The sequence below is a fragment of the Tribolium castaneum genome, chromosome 6, assembly GCF_031307605.1.
Source record: "Tribolium castaneum strain GA2 chromosome 6, icTriCast1.1, whole genome shotgun sequence".
In the NCBI taxonomy this organism is placed as follows: domain Eukaryota; kingdom Metazoa; phylum Arthropoda; class Insecta; order Coleoptera; family Tenebrionidae; genus Tribolium; species Tribolium castaneum.
Genome location: NC_087399.1, coordinates 8,001,299 through 8,023,356, shown reverse-complemented (window position 1 = coordinate 8,023,356; position 22,058 = coordinate 8,001,299). Strand labels below are relative to the sequence as shown.

Here is a 22,058-nt window from a genome sequence, read left to right as displayed (position 1 = left end):
TTTGCAACCGAATACAACCTCAGTTTCGTTCTTCTTATCGTCATATTGAAAAACTACTATTTTTTTGGTTTTGTTACAATTATTTTATTCTTTTGGATGTCAGTAAGATGTAGAGGGTTGAAAAAACATTTTGTTCTCCAATTGTTACATTAACGAGTAAATTTTGGGTTCGCTTCGAACAATAATACCATAGGATTAAGGATGAAAATTAAGGATGAAACGGCGACATTTGATTAAGTTGGCCATGATAGCAACAAACATCGTAATGTAAACAAACCGTTAGGAGGTGGAGAAAAAGCTAAAACACCTGGTTTAAATGAAATAATTTATTTGTCGATTTACAAAAAAAATATAGGCAGCCAATATTATGTACAGACACTAGTCTTAGTGCTCGAAACAAGTTGACGTTATTATTACATAAATTTCGCAAATTATAGGACTAAAAATTTCTTCACATGGTTTCAAACAGTCACCATACAGAATATTCGTTTGTTATTAATTTTTTATGAAAGAGAGAAATATTCTGAAGTGGTGGTGGTTACAGAGTATTTGAAAAATGTCTAAATTTTTTATACATACAGCAATTTCCTATTTTTCACATTAATAATTTTAACATACATCACTACAAAAATAGCATAAGCTATTTCAAGATTATATAACATTTTCTTAATATATTTTCTATTTTTTTTTATTTATGATAAAAGTCAAGGCTCTTGAATCATTTAAAAGTAGTAAAAAACAAATAAAATCACTCAAAAAGTGCAAGTTGTTCTATGGCTAAAACTAACAAAAATTAAGTGCTAAGGCACTGTCATTCGAAATAAATGAAGATTCGTTCGTTACGTCGACCGTTACGGCCTTAATTGTCGCAGCGACGTTCAATGTAAGTAGGCCCTGTTGGCGGGAAATACGAAATGTCGCCTCTGGATGTGAGAAAACGGTGCGATGTGGCAACGCGGCGCGTGTGGTGGCCGTCGCCGCCGCCGAATCTGCTGGTGTAAGGCCGGACCGGATGTTGGGGCGCTAGGGCGAGGGGGGCGAAGGCGGGGGCAACGCTCTTCACAGGTCATTCATACTCAGAATCCCGCCAAGCATGACGCCGCTGCTACGTCATCACAACTACGCAGTTAGGGGGCCCTTATTCATGCGCCCTCCTCCTCGATCTCGCTGATTTCCGCATCCATCACGATGTTCGCCACACTTTTCTTGATTTGCGCAACTGTCATCGGTTTTAATTGTTTCACGGTTTGGGCGATTCCGTAGAAGAACGCATCGACGGGATGATGCGTTGTCTTTGCGTTGTGTTGCTGCTGCTGTTGCTCCCAGACGCTTTCTTCCGCCAGCGGCGGCGCGTCCGGGGATTCCCCCGATAAACTCAAACTCGAGCAATCCTCCGTTTTCACTTCCACGTTCGAAAGCGGGGGACTGCTCTCCTCGTCACGCTCTTTCAGCAAAATGTGAGGCAGTAAGAACTGCATTTCGCTCTCGTAGATGTAAGGACGGAGTTTCCGCTTTGGGGAACTTTGCCGTTTTCGCTGTTGTTTCACGAAGGCGTCACGCAAACTCTTCCATTGGATTTTTACTTTATTTACTGGGAAAAAAAATATGTTTGATAATGTATGCAGCAAGTGTGGGAGTGGAAGAGATATGAATGGATCGAACGGGTGCAAGGAAAGTATACAGGGTGTCCAGTCTAAACCCCATATTAAAAAGATTGGGAGTTCTAATAATTATAGTCATCTGAAAATTTGTGTACAACCATAATCCGTTAAGTTCTACCCAATGAAAATATTTTTAACATGGCGGCACTTCCGGTTATACCGGAAGTCACTATCAACTTTGTTATTTTAAATGGAAAACTATGTTTTTCACTACGTTTTTGGATGAGTTCAATCATTTTAAGGCCGATTTTATCAACTTTCATTATACCTAAGTTTAACCGTTTTCAAGATATTTAAGGTTTTTTGAAATTTTTTGGATTTGCACCTGTCACTTAAAGAATTAGTAACTTTCTTAGTTTTAGAGATTTCGAAATCATATTTGGAGTATTAAATGAGAAAGCGTATATCTGTTCTCCAGTGTGTTCAAAATTGCAAAAGCTATTACTAAACTCAAAAATTTTAAGGTTAAGTGGGTTGCGTGTGTAGAAATTGAAAGAATGAGAGAAAAAAAAGATCAATAGAAGATGAACTGAAACTGAGATATGTGGACATAGATGACAGGAATATGCATAAGAGAATCAAGGTATACCTAGCACAAAATATGCTCTGCTTTTAACTGTGAACTCCCCAAATACTTGAGTGAGATGAAAAAAAGTAAAGATAGGAAATTTATAACCAGATTTGAATGTGGAAATGCGAAAAGGTGGAACGAATTTAGGAGAGTAGACTGGAAAAGAATGTGTAGATTATGTGGAAAAGAAAGGAAAAAATGGATGAAAGAAGCTTCGGCTGCAAGAAGAAAATTGGGAAAGAAAAAAGATACTCTACGTAATGTAAAATATCGAATATTTTCAAGTATTTATAGGATTGTAAAGCCAAAAAAAATGAGCGCCATTTTTGAATTGGAAACGCGTCTGACGAGACGCCACTGACCTGTAACTTTGTCCTCTCTGCCGTAGACAATTTTCGCAACTTCCATCCAGTTTCGGTTTTTCGTTCCGATGTGTTTAAATGTTTGAAATGCTTGGTCATAAAGAAAGGGCCTGTCACGGACGGCTTCGATTATTTTTTCCGCGTTTCGCATGACGCGGCTCGCGGACGCTTTGCGTTTGATCACCGTACGAGTAACGCGGATGCGCGACGCCATTTTTACACTCCGCACTAAAAGTAGCACCACATACCAATTTTTTTCCTTTTTTACGTTTTTAGAAATCGAAATGTTTATGATTAAATACGGCGTTAAGCAAAAATAATCCCTAATCCCTAATTTTAAGCACATGTTTTGAATTTGAATTTGACGTTTTTTGAATTTTTGAATTTGGCGGAGGATTACAAGCGCGAAAAGTTAATTTCTCAAGAAATGTTATTAAGCGATTGGACCATAAAAATGCACCTTCGTGTATATTGTAGCAAAGTTTTCTTTGTACACCATAAAGTTTTACAACAGATAATTGTGTTTAAGATTAATATACGTTTGTACGTCTGAAAAACTACACCCTGTCTGCAATAAATCACACAATAAGCTTGCCTGAGTAATTAGTTTGAAGGATCATTGAGTATCGTGGTAATAAAAATTTAATGGTGTTCAAAGAAAATGTTGCTACAATATTTTTTAAGTAATAAATCAATGTTGTGTGATTTCAATGTTATAATTTTTAAAAGGGATGTTATTTATTTCATTTACAATTACGAGTATTGTAGGTTCTAGATAACATATGAAATGCTGTATCGTATAACCTACCCCTTTTGAAAAGGATTATCGTCACAATTCACGCTGTTCTACAATATTATTTTAATATTTTAATTGAAAAACTAAAATAAATTTGTACAATATGTTCAAAAATGGTTGTTCATCAAGTCACCTATGTAATGTGCCGCTGAATTTAAATTGTGAATGCCGCCAAACTGACAGATTCGTCAAAATAATGCAAAAAAACTTCGAACCTAAAAATGAAAAAATACACAACAAGAAACGGCACTGAAATATAAAACACAAAAAAATGCATTAAAGTGAGTAAAACGCTAATTCACAGATTTGACAGAGATGATAGTAGTGGAAGTACAATTACAACCATTTTTGAACACATTGTTTTTAATTTTTTAAAGATAACGTGACGGTAAGTGATTTTTTTATTTCCAGTGAGATTATTAAGATCTTTAAAGCGGTATTTTTAATATCTTGTACCAAAGTTACGTGAATTCGTGGACGTAAGGAAATAAAAGATGAAAACATTTATTAATTGCACAAGGTTTCGGAAGCTATAGTTTCCGAAAAAAGCACTTTTTCTAATAATAATTATTGTTTTATATAATAATTATCCTTATTTCTTCTTTTGCGAACAAGAATGCACTGGTTTTTGCTGGACAAATTAATTGCTATTAATTAATCCTTAAATGTACTGTGTATTGTTGGTTGCACACACAGATGTAAATTCAAACGCAGACCCCAAAACTTATGATTGGCCAATAATGCCAAGTGAGATGATGTCATTGGTAGATCGCCCTTTTACGATTTTTCATCGCTATTTTAAACAAATTTGAAAAAAAAACAGGCACTCTGGATTTCAATTGAGATTTAACTTGCAATAAAAAATTTGGTACAATGAAATTGTATGAAAATTTGAATGCTTGATGGCAGCATTATTTATAGGTTTATAGTTTTTTTTTATTAAATGATAAAAACGTCAACGTTTAAACGATTTGATTGTCATGGATACTCAATCGTAACCATGGAAATAAAGCAACAGTAGCTACGGAAACAAATCATTTTTAAGCAAATCTTTATTATCACAGTCATTTCCACAACAGGACGATATTGTGGTCTCTCTCCAGCTGGTCCTCGAGTTGTTGCGTGGCAACGCCAGTGGCGCAGCAAATCTCATCCAAATTAGCCGCCCCCGAGAGCGATTTTTGTAATTCAGAAGTATCACTCAACAAAATCGGATACTTATGAACCCGTCGAATCAGACCTTCCAACACTCCAATCTGTACCAATTTCCTTTCGTTTATTCGCAAATTAGCTGGATTAAATCTCAGGCACAAGTCCCGCATGGTCGTGCCCCTTGTCATGGCGGCAAACATGCGAAAAACGTCGCGAAAATTGGGTAACTGTCTTTGGGACACCGCCACATACTTCAAACATTTGTTCTAAAAACGAGTTATTCTTTCGCTGCTAGTTATAAATAATTAAGGCTAAAGGGGACACAGAGTTAAATCAAGTGTGCGATAAAGACAAGTATAATGAAAATGATTTTGCTGTTTTTGGCGATTTTTGTAATCCAATTTTAAATCAAAAAGTTGAATTCAGTTTATTAAAGAATTAGAATTTGTGCCAACGTAACACTTTTTTGAAAAAAAAATGGCATTTTTTGTTTAAAATTTTAATGAAATATATAATAATTATAAAATAGGTTAAAATTTAATTTGACTATTTTTGGTAAAAAAAATTGTAATGAAGATTTCTAATAATGGGAGATTGAAAAAGCTGAGCGGACTGCAAGTAATGTCATATCATATCGAAATAATTATGACAGCGATTTTAGGGGTGTTACTCTTTTTGATAGTGACTGTACACCTGCTTCCCATTCCTAGAAAAAGCTTAACAAAAAAACTGAAAGGGACTAAATTAATCGACGAAACAAATAAAAACTACTCGTATAATATCCAGAATTCAGCGTTTGCTAGTAAGTAATTTTTTACTCGTACGTACCTGAACTTCTTTTAATTTTTTTTAGAACGACAGTTTGGTTAGTTAATGTTTCCATATTTTTAATTTTATTAATACAACTATTAATATTTTCAATTCATTGATAATAATTAATATAAGAAAGTGTAGAAACAAAAATCGAGTGCATAGAGATACAGAAAAAACCTATACTTCTAGAAGTTTTGCATATCATCTGAAGGAAAATGAATAATAGGCAGACAAAACTAATCTTTACTAAATGACTTCTAGATATTGGAGTTAAATTTTCAGCAAATATTCGTCGTCCTACCTTGGTTTTACAAAATATTTTTTATTTTAAAAATTCATGAATTTTTTTTTAAATACGTCAAAAAATAAAAAACTAATACGTTAGCGCAAATTTAATTACGATTCTGTGATCAAAACTTTTTTCGATTTCGATAATAAAAAATTAATTCCGCGCCATCTGACGGCCTAGAAACACAGTGAAACGTGTTCCCCTTCAACCTTAATGAGTTGTTATTGTTATTACTTGTAAATTGACATCGTGAGCCAGAATATTTAACTGCGGCGTCGTGCAATAAACATTCCCGTATTGGAACAAAGGCACTAAAGCAACGACTCCGTAATAGACGAGGTTTTGGACACAAGCCTTGACCAAATTATTTTCGACATCGGAGAGGGCCGCGATTCGGGCCACGTGATTGAAGCCGTCAATGTAGGGGGCCACTTGTTGCGTGGTCAAGTCCCACTGCTGGTCCGGGAGGGGCTTGATGAAGACAGGGACCTGGTGGTCGGCCACGGGGGCCGGGTCGCTGCGAACGTGCACGACCTTGAGATGGGTGGCGGTGGGGCCCTCCGTGAGGGCGCACTCCCCCTTCGTGTTCAATTCCTCGATAACTTGCTTCAAAATTGGGGCGAGTTTCGTTGCTGCTTTACCGTCCGATAAAAAACTGCTTTCAATTTCCATTGCCATTAGGTAGTCTGATAGTTTTATAACGACGGGTTCGTAATGAACGGTTCGGACGTTACTGTCACACACTAGGCATAGATTGAAGTGGTAGGCGTTCCGGGGATATTTTTTGTCGTCAATGCGGACCGGGAACCCCAATATTTTATAATCCGATAGAGTACTAAAATTAAAATCAACAAGCAATTAATTCATCGATTTCGCTTCGGTTTTTTACACAGTGATTGTACTCTTCTGTAACTCCGCTTTCGTGATTATGTAAACGCTAATACTGTCGAATAGTTCCTTTGAAATGTACTGCTCTGGTTCCTGGAACACACTTGCAAAATCACGTAACATTTTTTTTTTAATGTTTACTTGACACGAAATGATAGGCCCGGCTGTTGGATGAAATTCACAGAAAAAAATGCACCGAATGGGGCCCTCCTGACTTGTGTGATCAAAGTTGTTCAGGACATAACCTGTATTTTCCATGTTTTGTACGTTTCGTAACATTTGACGTGAAATATAATTCCATAGATCTGAAAATTGCGGAATTAGCCCGGTAAAGCTTTTTTTGGTAAAAATTTATTTTAAAACCTGGAATAAATAAACATCCACATTGAACAAGAATCCAATTACAGGTTTCTGTACGGCGCCACTACTGAATTTAAATGGCGGTAAAAGTTAATTCGGATATTTATAGAGCATTGTACAAATTTTGTGGCTAATTGCATTGTCTATGTGGACTGACTATTGTATCATTGGTACAAAGAATACATGTTCACAAATAAAAGATAACGCAAAAAAAAAACAGAAATAAACTGTTTGTTCACTTACTTTTTCGAAAACTTATTACAAAAACATTGAAAAACCTACCTTTTGCAACAATTTATGGTTAAATTAAGGAGGGCTATAACTTAGGAAACGAAACGAAATACAAAATCGCTGGATTTTTTGAACCCAAAGAAATAGTACGGTAGAAAAAAAATGAGGGCGCTTTGAGCGTTATACCTCTCGGCGCCAAATTGTTTAAAATTAATTTAAATCCAATTCATCATTTCCTTGGAAAAAAATGCAGAAATGTTGAGCTTCGCACTTTTAACAGACTGAAAAAAACTGCCAACTCAAATTCTTATAAGAATAATGACAAAAAAATACTTAACATAAAAAAATTTGCGCTTCGCTACATATTTTTCAAGACGCTGCAAATACGGTTAATGAGACAAGCAAAATGTTAGGAAGAAATTTGTAAAAAAATATTTTTTGTAAATAATACGAGTGCAAAAACACAAGCTTAAAATCCGAGGACTGTTGTTATGTAACGAGCGTATGCGGCATAAAATATTACCAACAAAAAAATATATTTTACGACAAAACATTTGCATGTTGTTTATGTCTTACTGTTAAGAATTTAATGCTTTATCTGTATATTTTTTCTTTGTTTGCTATGTTAAACATTATACGACCATTTTTTAAATTAATATTTCATTGCAGTACTTAATCTCAATTACGGTTTTGTAGATTTTCAGAAGTATTATACAATACAATTTTTTCAGTGTAATTGCTTTAGTAACACTTTGTAACCAAAAATTAAATCTTTTTCACGTTTTGTCCATTTTCAAATTCCAACAAATTACAATTTTAATCACGAATAACCGCATGAACAAAGCTAAAGCGCATACTAAAGTCGGAATTTAAATAAGGAATTAAGAAAATTTCGTTATTGTTTTCGAATAGTATGAAATGTCATCACCAGGGGGTGTCTAGTTAATCTAATTCCCAAATATTTTTTAAACACAATAGTTTTTCCACTTGTAAAATAATCAAACACTTTACAACGTCCTGCAAGGCTATTTCAAAAAACAATCCTTTTTTCCCGACAAATTTTTAATTTCAGAAGTTGCTCAAATTGTTACACCTACAGGTTGGTAGCACCGTCACTCAGACATTTCCCGCGTTTCGTTCAATGACCATTTATTGTTTTTGTTTACCAAATTACAAAATAAAATGACCCGATTTATTAAAAAAACGTGCAAGTGTGTGTGATATTTATCGTCGCAGTTAAGGTAAGTCCACAGTTCCCCCCATTTAGCTCACTACTCTCACACGAACGTACCCTCAAACGTCAGCAAAATGAGGTTAGTGTTTCCTAACCTACAACTTAAATGTTTACGCTCTATCATAGTTATGTCTTTGTCCCAATAACCCCCAACTCCCAAACCCCAATGTTTGACTGCCAAGCAGGAAAGCTCGACCCGTACGAGTGTCCCAGTTGCAAATTCAAAACTTTTATGAAAATCCACCTCCACCGCCACTGGAAACTGGTCCATGAGCCCTCATCTGGCGCTTCGCCCCACGACCTCGCACACTTCTCCAAAATTTTCGCCTGTCGCATCTGCGAAACCACCACTCACTCTAAACTAATCCACCTGGGACACAAACGCTTCTGCATTCAGAGAAAAATCCACAGTTGCGACTCCTGTCCCTACGTCACAGCCGTCGCCAGCAAGCTGCATCAACACAAATGCAACAGTCACCCGACGACTTCCGACAACCACAAAGAATTACGGAGGTTGATAACGAAACCCCCAATCGTTAAAGTCGAAAATGTGGGCGCTGGAAGGCCCATTAAGGGGGGCTACAAAAAAGACAAATTTTTCTGCGGCTACTGCGATTTACAGTCGAGTAGTATTCACACCGTCAAGGCCCACTTTGTGCACGACCACATGAACAACCAAGTGCTGTCTAAAAATGTGGTTGGTTCCCACGTGGGGCGGGTGATCTATTTCAGGGTTTTAGCCCCAGATTAGCAACAAAACAACGCTGAATTGACTTTGGATTTATTCACATAATGTACATAATAAATATTTATTTATACACTCACTTTGTCATTTTGCCACTCGTCACTTGTCGCAGGGGCGGATCCAGAAATTCATTTTGGGGGCCCTTCCAAAAATTTTTAGATTGGTGAAGCCATTGATGAAACTCTTACTGTTGTTAAAATATAGAAATAAATTTTTACTTAGATTAATTTAATTCCAAAAAACATCCAAAAAATGTTACAATGCTAATCTACAGAGTAGTCCATCCTATTTCCCGTCTTCTACAGCTCAGTTATTATTAAAGTTGGAGTTTTGATATTTTGTAGAAGTTATTTATACTCTAGGACGTATTTTAGGAAAATATTTTTGATTATACAGAGTGTCCTAAAAAAATATGCCGTCAACATAATACTTTTTTAATGGCACACTATTATTTTTTTTGTGTTCATTAGGATGCCTTTTTAGCTTCTTACATATCCCTAAAGTTTTTTTCAAATCGGTTCAGGGATTACTATTAATAAAAATAAAATCCAGAAAATCGGTTTTAGTTTTAAAAATTAATAAAAAATTGAAACAGTGTGATAACAAAAAATGTTTATTAATTAATTCCTTATCGAATGATGTAAAAACAGCCATCCTCAACTTTTATTTTTTAATTTTTATTTATTAAATTTACTTGACTTGACGAAACTAGTTTTTATTAAATAACTCGGAATGTGTTAGGATTTACGTTGGGGTTGTAATATGAAAAAACGTTTGTTTTGTAATTCCCCATTGAATGATATAAAAATTAAACAGGGGGTGCCATTTAAAATAAGCAAAATAAAAGGCTCTAAACATTAAAAAGTTTATAATTAAATTGAAAACACCCTGTAGTAATTCAGATCTACCAAACTTAATTAATAAGTCTGTTAGACCTTGTTCAACACCTACCTGGCAATAATGTCATCGAAAAAAGATTGTTTCTATTTTTCATTTATTTTTAAAACTAAAGGTTTAAATATCGGAATCTTAGATTATAAACACACGTTTTCGGTAGCAACGTGTTTTTACTATTCTAAGACACGCTTTTTATAGCAACGTGTTTTAAAATGTTTCATCAAAAAAAAAAAATAACACTCGCATACGCTCGTTGCATAACCATAGCCCTCGAACCTTAAGCTTGTGTTTTCGCACTCGTATTATTATTAACTATAATTAATCCTAAGTTAAAAATGACCACAAAAAGTAATAGTTTGACATTAAAAAAATATATTATGACATCATACTTTTTTGGGACACTCTTTGTTTAAGTAAGTTTAAATAATAAAAAGAACTTGTAAGCAACTTCTTTATTTTATTTTTCGAGAATATTCATTCCTATAATATTTTATTAAATGATCTTTATTTGCAATATAAGAGATTTGGTGTTTTTTGGATCATTCAAAAAATTAAATTCTCTGGCAACATTTCAATTTTAATTTTATCTTCTTCAAGCCGTCAATTGTTTTTATGAACGGGTTGAAGAAGATTTAAGTTAAAATCGAAATGTTGCCAGAAAATTGTATTTTTTTGAGTGAGAGCCTAAAAACGCTAAATTCCTGAATCTAAACAAAATGGACAAAAACGCATTAGAAATGAATTATTTATTTATTTATTTATATGTAAAAACATTTGTTCATTAAGCTTTTAGTTTCGGTTCACATATAAAAGTTAATGCCAAGAGTACCCAATTTCCACCACAATGGTTTTTATGAAAGTGAACCGAATATACATTATTTATTAAAAATTAAAATTGATGGTTGGATCCGCCCCTACCATGTCAGTTGGCTGCTGTATCCATGGAAACTTCATCTATTGCCATGGAAATCGCATCTATTGCCATGGAAACTGGCGCCATGTTTGAGTAAAACATGGACGTTGAGGCTCTTTTTCCAAAGGGTTTTGAAAGGACACTTTTCGCACTTGATTTGCCCTTGTATCTCGTTGCTGCCATGTTTTTCCTTGACGTGTTTCGTCAAATTGAAGCTTCGTGAGAAATGTGAAGGGCACAATTGACATCGAAACGAGTTGTCGTTGGCTGTACACGAGCAAATTTTATTTTTTTGTTCAATTTTTGGGATTCCGTGCGTTTCGTACTTGTGTCGTTTAAGGTGATCGGCCCTTTTGGTTCTAAGGCCGCATATCTCACACTTGTACCAACGAATGTCTTCACAAGGTGTGTGCTTTACTAGCATGTGCCTCTTGAGTGAGTCGCTGCGGATTGTCTCAAAGGGGCAATGCTCACATTTGTGTTTTTGGCGGGTTGTCAGGTGTGTGTGTCTGATGCAGAAGTGCTTTCGCAGCGAATTCTTCCAAGTGGTGGTGAAGGGACACTGCGGACATTTCATTGCTTCCCGAGGGGTTGGGGGTTGGTGTTTGGCGGCGATGTGGCCTTTTAAGTTGCCTTTCCATTTCGAACGGAAAGGGCAAAGGTCGCAGGAGAACCAATGGATGTTGGGGTCAGGGGTGTGGGTGTATTTTATGTGATTTTTGAGGTACTTACGAGCGCGGGTTTTGTAAGTGCAGTGGGTACAGTGGTACCAGTTGTTCTTGGGACATGAGACTGAAACGTGTTTGAGGATAATTAAAAGGGAATATGCTGTAAAATCACAATTGCCACATTTGTATGAGTTGGTTTTGGTTTTGGTTTCGTGGGTTTTTAAGTGGGATAAAAGGCTTGTTTTGTAATTGCAATTGAGGCAACTGTACGGTTCCAACTTTTCAAAACAATGGAAATCTTTCGCTTCTCGTTTAATGATTTTTGGAAAAATTGGTTCCATCTATTTTGTTTACTAACCTCAATCGTTTGACATTAGAGGGTACGTTCCGAGAACTATTTATGTGTACCAAACTACAGGTCTAAAAGAGATAAGCTCCCATAAAACAACTTTACGACAAGTAAAATTTATAATTTTCTCAACTTGCCACTTAAGGAAATAAGCCGATCACTCCTACGTTATGATTCTTATTAAATAATGTTTTTTATTTTTTTGAAAAATGGCAAAGCAACATTGTGTCCGGTACTCGGAAATTCGTGCATGGAACGTCAATGTCAAAACAAAATAACCTAGAATTTTTTTTGAAAAATAAAGCCCAAATTTAGCCCGAATGGGGTTAAAGTATAATTATGACCCTCTTATGACCTAAGGGTGTATGTTCTACCATTTGGGGTTAAAAAATCGTGTTTAGTACTTGTAGACTATTTCATCAAAAAATCAGCAATTTTTACAAAAGTGCAATAATGATCAAAAACTGTCCTCTTTTTGTGTGAAAAATTCCGAAGGCTATATTTGTAAAATTTAAAATTCGTGGATCCACAGAACAACGTTAATCTTGTATTGCAAATGCTACAAGTGCCTCAGAAGCTGTGATTTTAAGCGGATGAAAAGTTGTAACGTTTCGTTTATTTAATAAACATCGTCAGGCTTATCTTATTTAAAGGGTTTTGAGGAAGTTGGAGGAAAAATCTGAAACTTGAGGAAGCAAAACGCGCCATGTAACTCATGTTTCACATGTATTTATTTGTAATAAATTCTGATAAAGTACAAAAATTTACTATCACACTAAAATTATTCTTTCAACACGGTTGCATCTCTAATACTTTGAATAATATCGAAAAAACAATACTGTGATTCCTATCACAAAATCAAATGAAAATACATTCTGGACAATCACACTGCCTCAACTTTATAAAAATCTAACAAAAACTTGTACGTAGGGTTTGGTCCGAGTTGCTGCGATCTGACCGGTTGCTAAAACTTGTAGTAACTGGGTTTGTTGACGGTCGCGGCAACTTGGAGCAGATTTTGCAGGTACTTCTCGAAATAAATCACTCTTTGTATCACTGACTGCAGTCTCTTAAAGAAAGGCTCCGATCCTTGTGTTTCGCTTAAACACATTTAGTACAAAAATCAGTCACTGGGTGAGATGCGTTTTCAGTCTTGGTTTATTCTAACATCGAACGGTACAATTTCTTCTTGGTCAGTACGTACGCCGGACTCACTACGATGGTGCCCCCCGTGGCCAAATTCCTACAGAAAAATTATTAAGCTAATTAAAAAATTGCATACAAATAGTGCTATTTTTTAACAAAATACATCGAAAATGTTTAAAACAGGTTGTACCAAATAATTGAAAAATAAATATTTGTCTTACGAAAGCCGCAGTACTAATCGCCTGTATGTTTTTTTCTAATGGAACACCCCAAAATTTTTATTGCATTTTTGGACGTAGCTTTTAATATTGATGATTTTGATCTAAACTTTTATTAGTCGATTCTGTTTAATTTTTTAAATAATTAGACGAAATATTACGTAAAAAACTAAGAATCCTAGAACAGGAGCACTTTCGCCACTTTATAGTATTTTTTTAATTGACGAATAATGTTGTTTTTTTCGAAATTTCGCTATAAATTTTTGAAAAAACACAGATAAACCTTTTAACTGGCGTTCATTTCGCATGGAATTCCAGGGTTTTCAGGTATAACTGTCATAAGATAAAATGTTACTGCCCGCATTTTATTTAAATAAAATACTATAAAAACTGAAATACGAGTACAAAATAAAACACAAAATGATTTACTTATGCCACCACACCGCCTCAAAATCAGAGACTAGGGTCCCCTTGTATAACACATTAGAATTTTTAATAACCTTCCTCTAAATATTAAAGTAATCGGATCTCCACCACAATTTAAAAGGATACTGTGCCCACATTTGTTAGAACATTGTTTTTATTCTGTTGAAGAACGTATGGAAAATTAACATTTTATATAAACAGGTTTTGAAGTTTTTTCATTGTCTCTTTTTTATCTTATTAAAAATGTAATAGTAACCCATGTTTCCAAGCAATAGATAATACTGAAAAATAACATGTCTGTTTTTTCAATAAGTAATCGAAGGATTATTATTGAACAAAATATTTCTAATGGTCTTCTTAGTATTTAGGCTATAAATCGTAATAGATAATAATCGTAATATTAGTCACTAATATATATTTTTTTTAATATCTAACAGAAACTATGATTCAATAACTGTTCATTTGTTTTTAATCAACAGAAAGATGTTAACATATAACAAACGATTCTTCAAATAGTATAAATAAACATTCCATTTACAGTTCTCCGTAAGATGGCAGTACAGCTTTCTGCTTACGACCTCGGGGTTTCTATTCATAAATAAACAGTTTCATTGCGAAATTGTAATCCAGTGCAGTTTTAGACCTCATGTATTTCTTGAATTCAAAGGTATAAATAATAAAGTCGTGAAACATTTTCTTTTAGCAAAGTGGCTGTTTTTATTCGATCAACCCTGTATATATCTAGTATTAAAGTACATTTCTCAAATACACTTCAATAACACATTTTTTAGTGCGGGTTTAGTACAAACTTTTAATGAAGTTTGTTACTCGCCAATAAAAATTTTTAATTACCAACCAGTTTATAAAGCCAATATCACTTAAAAAATATGTCATGTTTGTATATTCCAAATAACTTATTTGTTGTATGGTAACAATCGTTTCCTAAGTATTAGCTTACATTTAAGACAGATATTAAAAAAAATGTTCTCTCAGTGTGGAAGCAAATTATAGTAAATTTCGGCATCGGTAACCAAAATTCTGTATAAGTATAAGTTGGTACACCTGCATATTTTTGAGTTGGCAACAGTGTCAGAGACTCACTTTAGGAATTGCGGTATGAAATTCCATCCGGTGGGGTTTTGCTTGAACGTGAGTTTGAGTTCAAAAGTGGTGGCGGTTTCGGGGTCGCACTTAAAGCTGGCCAGTTTCCGGCACTGTTCCACCCCCTCGAAGTTGACATAGATGAGACACCCGCGAATTCCGCACGGTTCCGACTCAGCCATCCCCAAAACATCCCTCGCAATCCTGTGCAGGAGTCCGCTCGGGAGCAGCACCTCCCCACAGGAGAGATGTGTCCTTTTGGCCGCTCGCAGCTCCCTCTCTAATCGATACGTCAAAGCCGCGAGCGTCACACAGAGCCCCCTGTCGGTGGGCGCGACCAAAACCGGACCTTAAGACAATTCAAAAATCAAGCCCCGAATTCGCTGGTAATTTTCACTTTTTTACTTACAAGAGGGGGCTGGGGCGTCCACCAGCACCGACTCGATGATGTCCGAGGACATGGTCTTGGCGGCCAGGTCCGGCGACTTGACCAGGAGCTTGCTGAAGACGGTGCTTTTGGAGGGCTTGTCCTCCTCGAGGCGTTTTCGGAGCATTTTCCGGGTGATTTCAGTCCATCATGGGTGAAACTGGGGCCGCTTCTGCCGGCTAACAAAGAGTCAGCTGATCGGGTGGTGGGGCTGTTGCCGACCAATCAGGAACTCTTGCACTGCCTGGTAACAGCCGTCAAAATCAGCTGTAACGATCGATGGGGGGCGAGCTGAGACCTACGCGCGCCGGCTAATTCGCCCAAAAACCGGGAATTTCGCCGAAAATAGCGCAAAATTCCCCGAAAAACACTCACCTAACCCAACTTAGCGGTTGTTGGGTTGGTTTTTGGGGGACTTTTGGACCGGAAATTGTAAAAGGGGAGTGAGTGTTGGAGGGAGAGGGCTGCGGACGTAGGTCTTTGATTGGTTTGCCCTGGTCCGGTTTCCTGTTGATGTTGAGTCTGTCTCTTTCCTACGGCATCTCTGATCCTTTACTAGAGCACGTATTCCAGGCTTGTTGTCAAGGAATCGAAACAAATGATGGGTGTTTTAAAATAAACATCTGGATACAGATGGGTGGGTTGGTGGGTCGGAAAGTTTTAATGGTTGGAGGTGTTTTTTATTTTTCACAAGTTTTGTCATTAATTTATCACGCTTATCGAGAAAAATAAACAAACAGTTTTTGCACAACACTGAATTGAATAAAATTATAAACAAGGAGCGTAATTTTTCCGGACTATTTTCTAACGTTGAAGGCCAAAATAATGCAATTTTCGACTGTATTTTTGATTTTGTGGCCTGTTTTTGGGAATGTAAGCGAAATAATTGAGTTTTTGGCCGAAAAATGTAAAAGTGACGCAATTTTCGACTTTCATGGATAATTTTTCGTTTTATTTGAGCAAGATCTGGCGAGTAAAGTGAAGTTTTGCGTAAAAATGTGCCCGGACATTAGTAAAAATTTGGAAATATGTTGATTTTTTTTACGTTTATAATTAATGTCAATTAAAATAACTCAGTAATTCGTTTGAATAAACGTAGTAATGGAGAATAGAATAAAAATTTTTATCGTACCCGACGATAAAATTTACCATTATCTTCTCAAGCGATTCGAAGATAAAATAAAACTTTATCGTCTTCTAATTATAAATAACTATTTCATTTCAATTACATTTGCATTTTTTAAAGAAATAGTATTGCAAAAAAATTCTCAAAAAATGATTGTTTGAAACAGATCCAACATTTCGATCTTTATTGTTGTACTTATATTTGAAGTAATTTAAGCAAAATAAGTTTGCTTTTGTGCTGAAAAATGTACAAAAACGCTCGAAAATGAAAAAAGCAACGCCATTTTCGAGTATTATGGACAATTTGTAGTTTTATTTGTGAAAAATTTCACGAGAACATTTGAAAAAAACTCCTTTTTGAAGGAAGATTCGTAAAAAAACATTCCACATTATTATTGTAGTTAGTATTATGAATAACTTCGCTGTATTATTAGGAAATTTTGCAAAATAAGTGAATTTTAAGCTCGAAATTAGGTAATTTTCGACATAATTTAATTAGGTTTTTAATACGGTATACTTAAAAAAAAATCGCCAAAAATAATTTCTCCCATAAAAATAGTATCAATCTAACGTAAAAGACTAAAAAAAAATAGTTTCGACCTTATTTATTTGGCATCTGGATTGGATTTTAAGCAAAATAAGTGATTTTTGTGATGAAAAATGCGCTAAAACGCTCGAAAATAAAAAAAAGTAACGCAATTTTTGAGTTTTGTGGACAGTTTATAGGTTTATTTGAGAAAAATTTCACAAGAACATTTTAAAAAATGTGTCTTTCTAAGTAAATTTAGTAAAAAAGTCTCATGAAACAATCTTTTGAAATAGATCCAACATTCCTATTTTATTGTTGTAATTATTATTATGATTAATTTTATTTTGCTGTATTATTAGGAAATTTCGTAAAATAAGTGAGTTTTAAGCTCGAAATAAAGTAATTTTCCACATAATTAGATTAACATAATTCGGTATAGTATATATTTTAAAGACATTTTGCGAAAAAAGTGAACTTTTATGCTGAAAAATGTACAAAAACGCTCGTAAATGGAATTTAAGCAAAATAAGTGAACTTAAAAGCATCGCAATTATCGAGTTTCTCTTTTTTTAAGGAAATTTTGTAAAAGAATAGATTCGCACTTATAAAACGATCGCTTGAAATATAGTAGATCAAAATAACATTATTTTCGATCCTAAATGTATATATTAATTTCGCTGTAAAAGTAATTTTCCACATAATTGGGTTATTTTTCGACTTGTTTTAACCACTATTTTCACTTTTATGCTGTTCAATCGGAAATCATTTGGTTTTTAATAACATAATTACTTAGATATTTGCTTTGTGAATTTGCACTGTTTCTGTTAAACCTTGTTAATTTTTACAAGTTTTTAGTATTTTAAAATTTTATTTGAAAAATGTTTTTTCCACCGCCGGGGAGTCCCACATGTACTGTTGCCATGGAAATGCATTGAATGGTATATGTAACTATGGAAACAAACTGTTTGTTGCCATAGTGACAAAAAATTCAGACTAGTGCAGTGGCGGATAATAACTTCCAAAAAAAAACCTTAGCCATTTTTTATTGTAAAAAATGCTTTCAGTACACTGTCTTTTTAATTAGTATTCAGTTTATTTCTTAGTCTTTTGCCACTTTGATTTTTTAACAAACTTTCAAGATTGCATCAGTTTGAATGGGACTTTCCATTTTTTTGAATATTTGGCACGAACTTGTCAAGACCTGTCAATCGCATGTTTTTTCGTAACGAAAACCAGGAATCCCCCTTTCAAGAACAATACATTTCGAGCACCGATCGAGCCCCCAATTTGACGTCGGGTACGTTTAGTGTCTTTGGTTGAAATCGTTAAAAACCGCCAAATTGTAGAATCCCAAAGCAGCACAAATGCGGAAGATTTGCACGCCAATTGTCCCGTGTGCCGAGTCGGAGTCCTGGAACGCAAATTCACAAAATGCGGCATTGTTTTGGCCGTTCTGTTCTTTCCTCTCGGTATAGTTTGTTGCTTTCTTTCGTCGCAAAAGAAGTGCAATAGGTGTGGTTACGACGAGGGTATTTAGTGTAGTTTTTTGTGTAAATACATAATGCTGGAGTCGTTTTCGTGCTTGAAATCATATGGAAAATTCCTAAATCGATGTGGACGCATGCGTGCTGCCGCCGTCCTTGTCCTCTAACTAACCCACCCCAAAGGAAAAGTGAAAACAAAGGAAGCGTTGCATCAGATTTTACACCCCGGCTGAATCATCGGAAATTATAAATTTCAAAATTTCACACGCGCTTGTTAATACTAAACCAAACGAAAAGTGGGGCTAAGGTCGCGATTTAACCGGTTTAATCGAGTATAATAAAAAATATTTGTATTAGACCGTAAGTCGCCAGTTTTGATAAGATAACACGGCATTCATCATCATCGCATCTGGTCTCACCTTTTTCCATACAATTTTACAATTTTTTCACGACAGTGAATTAACAATTTTGCGATTGTAACACTGCCGGTCATTTACCCGATGCATTACGAGATTATGTAATCGGTTTGTAAATTAGAAATTGAATTAAATGGACGTAACACTCGACTCGACTAGAAATCAAAAGACGAAAAACAACCATAAATTCAGTTGTTGTGATTTAATGTCAAGGTCTTGTGAAATATTGCCGTAAATAACTAAAAAAAATTGCGTGGCAGGTGCAGAAGGGCGCAATTTTTCAAGGTCACCATGTCATGACAGTTGGCAATAATTTTGATTGCCAAAAAAACGTCAAAATCGTCTTGTCAGCTGTCAAATTTAATAAAATTAAAGGTTTCTACGGCTAGTAGCTTATCAAAGTATTTTTTTTCAAGGTCACGAAAAGTTACTGTTACTATTTCATTGGTTTGAGTCAAGTCGGTAATAATTTTAAAATATAAAAGGGTAATAATAATTAAAATATAAAATGGTAATTTTAAATCAAAGGTTTCTACGGAAAAAAAGCTTATCAAAAATTTTTTCAAGGTCACGAAATGTCACTTTTATCATGTCATTATTTTGAGTTAAGTCGGTAATAATTTTAGTTATCAAAAAAAGGGCAATTATTCTCTCATCTGTTTAAATTTAATAAAATCAAAGGTTTCTACGGCTAAATGCTTATCAAAGTATTTTTTTCAAGGTCACGAAAAGTTACTGTTACCATTTGATTGGTTTGAGTCAAGTCGGCAATAATTTTAATTGTAAAAAAAAGTAATTTTATACTCAACTGTCACATTTATAAGAAAATCAAAGGTTTCTACGGAAAAAAGCTTAGCAAAATATTTTTTTCAAGGTTACGAAAAGTTGCTGTTAGCATATCAATGGTTTGAGTCAAGTTGGCTATTATTTTAATTGTCAAAAAGGACAATTTTTTACAATCAACTGTCAAATTTTATAAAATCAAAGCAAGTTTCTACGGCTAAAAGCTTATTAATTTTTTTTCCAAGGTCACAAATAGGCAATTTGGTAATTAAAAAAAACATTCAAGAAAGGTCAATTTTACACTGAGCTCTTAAATTTAATTAAATCAAAGGTTCCTACAGCTAAAGCTTATCAAAATACATATTTCATTTTGTGTGTCAAAGTGGTGTAAAATATCAAAAAAAAAAAATTTTTCCAGGTCACGAAAAGACACTGTTACTTTTGTTTGTCAAAAAAAGTCAAAATTCCCATGTCACCTGTCAAATTTAATAAATCGGTTAAAAACCTATCAAAATATTAGGTTTTTGTGTCAAAGTGCCACAAAATAACTGACAAACAATAATTTCCTAGCAGTAGGTGCAGAAGGGCTTTTAATCATTATTCAAGGTCACGAAAAGTCATTGTTACTTTATCAATTACCATTGATTTCAGTCAAGTTGGCAATAATTTTTTAATGGTTTTAACCCAGCTGTCGTATTTAATAAAATCAAAGGTTCTTAATTTTTGGTGTCAAAGTGCCGCAAAATAACGAAAAAACAGCATCTTTGGGGCAACAGGTACAGAAGGGCTTTTAGGCATTTTTTCAAGTTCACGAAAGGTCACTGCTACAATGTCATTGGTTTGAGTCAAGTTGCCAATGATTCTGATTGTCAAAAAACCGTCAAATTATTACAAATCAAAGGTTTTGACGGCCAAAACCCAAAACTGCTTATCAAACCGTTTCCTTTTTGTGTCAAAGTGTAAATATTGTCGCTTTGTCTAAATAGTGTCGTAATAGCAGTCCGCTATCTTCTCTTTGTATTAATCACCCGTTATCGGCATCAAGGTCGGCCCAAGCAAGCAGCCATAAAGTCTCAAATCTCTCAAAACCCTAAACAAAAGTTTCATCATCCTCAAAATCTGACGCAATCCTCCTCCGAGAGCACCTCACTAAACGTCCCAGTTTTTTTGTCAATAGTGAAAAAAAAATCGTGTTCCAAACAAAGAAACATCGCTCGGTTCCATACGTGCCGTTCCGAGGCCACTTTCGTGCATTTCCGCCGTCGAAGTAGGGGAACTCGATAAAAGCCCCAGCCGGTCCGAAACTCCGGTAGTCTTGAAGTTAAGGTGCCACCCGTTTGTGATACTAGTGTTAAAAAAAAAGAATGGAAGTCCTAACCAACCACTTAGCGGACTACCAGAAGTCCGAAAAGGCCAATTTCTGGTACTACGACCCCTCGAAGCAAGTCCAGGAAGCCGACGGGGATTCCCCCGTGTCCTTCCTCTCGAAGCGGCTGGAGGAGGAGATCAGGAAGGCCAAAAGGACGCATTTATCCTGCGGCGAAGTCCTGCTCCCGTGCGGCCTTTTGCAGAAAGTCGCCGAAGATGTGCTGGAAATCGCCGAAACGGAGCTCTACGGCCTGAAGGGGTGCACGCTCTATCTGCTCTACGAGGGAGAGGAGGATTGTAGGAGGTTGAGCAATTTTAAGATAGATCCAACAACACCGTCAACTTTTGAAATCTATCTCACCTTCAAGCAGGCCAATGCCGGGTGGACTTTTCTGCCACAGTTCCTCAAGTAAGTCGGGTTTGCTTTTTTTTGAGAACTGTTGTTATAGTGATTTTTTCTCAGGAAAATAACCCGAGGCAGCACTGTTGTGATCAGCACCGAGTACGAACTGACCAAAAAGAAACTCTACCGGATTTTGCGAAAATAAAGAGACTGATTTGCAAGAGTTTTCTATTTTTATATAGAGATAATATGAAGATGAATTTATAAGCGCAGCGTGATGTTAGTTTTAAGTTTGTTTTTATTTGACAGTATTTCAACTCGATCGAGTTTTATTTTTATTAGGATTCCGATGGGAGTCTGTGATTTTGCCATCGTGATATGTGTTATAATAATACATAACGTACCTGTGTACTTAAAATGTTTCAAGTATTTTTTAAATTTTATTTAAAAGTTACTGAAGCTTTGATTTGTGTCACGTGTTTTGTTTTTGTGATATAGAGTAGAGTCTTTGTTTGTGAAATAATAAGACATGCATGGTCGTACAAATTTTCAATTAACATGTATGTTTATATATTTTTAAAATGAGTATATTGAAAACAAGTTAAGAGGCTATAATTAGATTTTAAGATATTTTGTACTATAGGTTTTTATAATTGAAGTAGACGTAGGAGTTAGTTTCTTGCTACTTGTGTGATAGTACAGTATCTGTACAACTCTCAAGCTTTTGTACTATTCGAAACAAAGAATAAAAACATATTCGAAA

At 35.1% G+C, this 22,058-nt stretch overlaps 4 protein-coding genes across 4 annotated transcripts; 1 reads left to right on the top strand and 3 right to left on the bottom strand.

Moving 5' to 3' along the window:
• Positions 1-311: 311 nt before the first annotated feature.
• On the bottom strand, positions 312-4,283 carry LOC100142168 (uncharacterized). Its single transcript, XM_001808057.4, has 2 exons — positions 2,595-4,283; positions 312-1,591 (listed from the first exon to the last, which is right to left on the bottom strand). Exons 1-2 carry the CDS (start codon positions 2,938-2,940, stop codon positions 1,143-1,145), a joined length of 795 nt encoding a protein of 264 aa, XP_001808109.2. The 5' UTR covers positions 2,941-4,283; the 3' UTR covers positions 312-1,142.
• Positions 4,284-4,427: 144 nt separating this feature from the next.
• On the bottom strand, positions 4,428-7,036 carry Nprl2 (Nitrogen permease regulator-like 2). Its single transcript, XM_008198385.3, has 5 exons — positions 6,896-7,036; positions 6,674-6,837; positions 6,534-6,625; positions 5,879-6,479; positions 4,428-4,808 (listed from the first exon to the last, which is right to left on the bottom strand). Exons 2-5 carry the CDS (start codon positions 6,809-6,811, stop codon positions 4,455-4,457), a joined length of 1,185 nt encoding a protein of 394 aa, XP_008196607.1. The 5' UTR covers positions 6,812-6,837; positions 6,896-7,036; the 3' UTR covers positions 4,428-4,454.
• Positions 7,037-12,638: 5,602 nt separating this feature from the next.
• On the bottom strand, positions 12,639-15,498 carry LOC655953 (protein charybde). Its single transcript, XM_008198388.3, has 3 exons — positions 15,230-15,498; positions 14,821-15,169; positions 12,639-13,172 (listed from the first exon to the last, which is right to left on the bottom strand). Exons 1-3 carry the CDS (start codon positions 15,372-15,374, stop codon positions 13,088-13,090), a joined length of 579 nt encoding a protein of 192 aa, XP_008196610.1. The 5' UTR covers positions 15,375-15,498; the 3' UTR covers positions 12,639-13,087.
• A 5,367-nt stretch (positions 15,499-20,865) lies between these two features.
• Positions 20,866-22,058, top strand: LOC656202 (protein scylla). Its single transcript, XM_962745.5, has 2 exons — positions 20,866-21,361; positions 21,416-22,058. Exons 1-2 carry the CDS (start codon positions 20,949-20,951, stop codon positions 21,498-21,500), a joined length of 498 nt encoding a protein of 165 aa, XP_967838.1. The 5' UTR covers positions 20,866-20,948; the 3' UTR covers positions 21,501-22,058.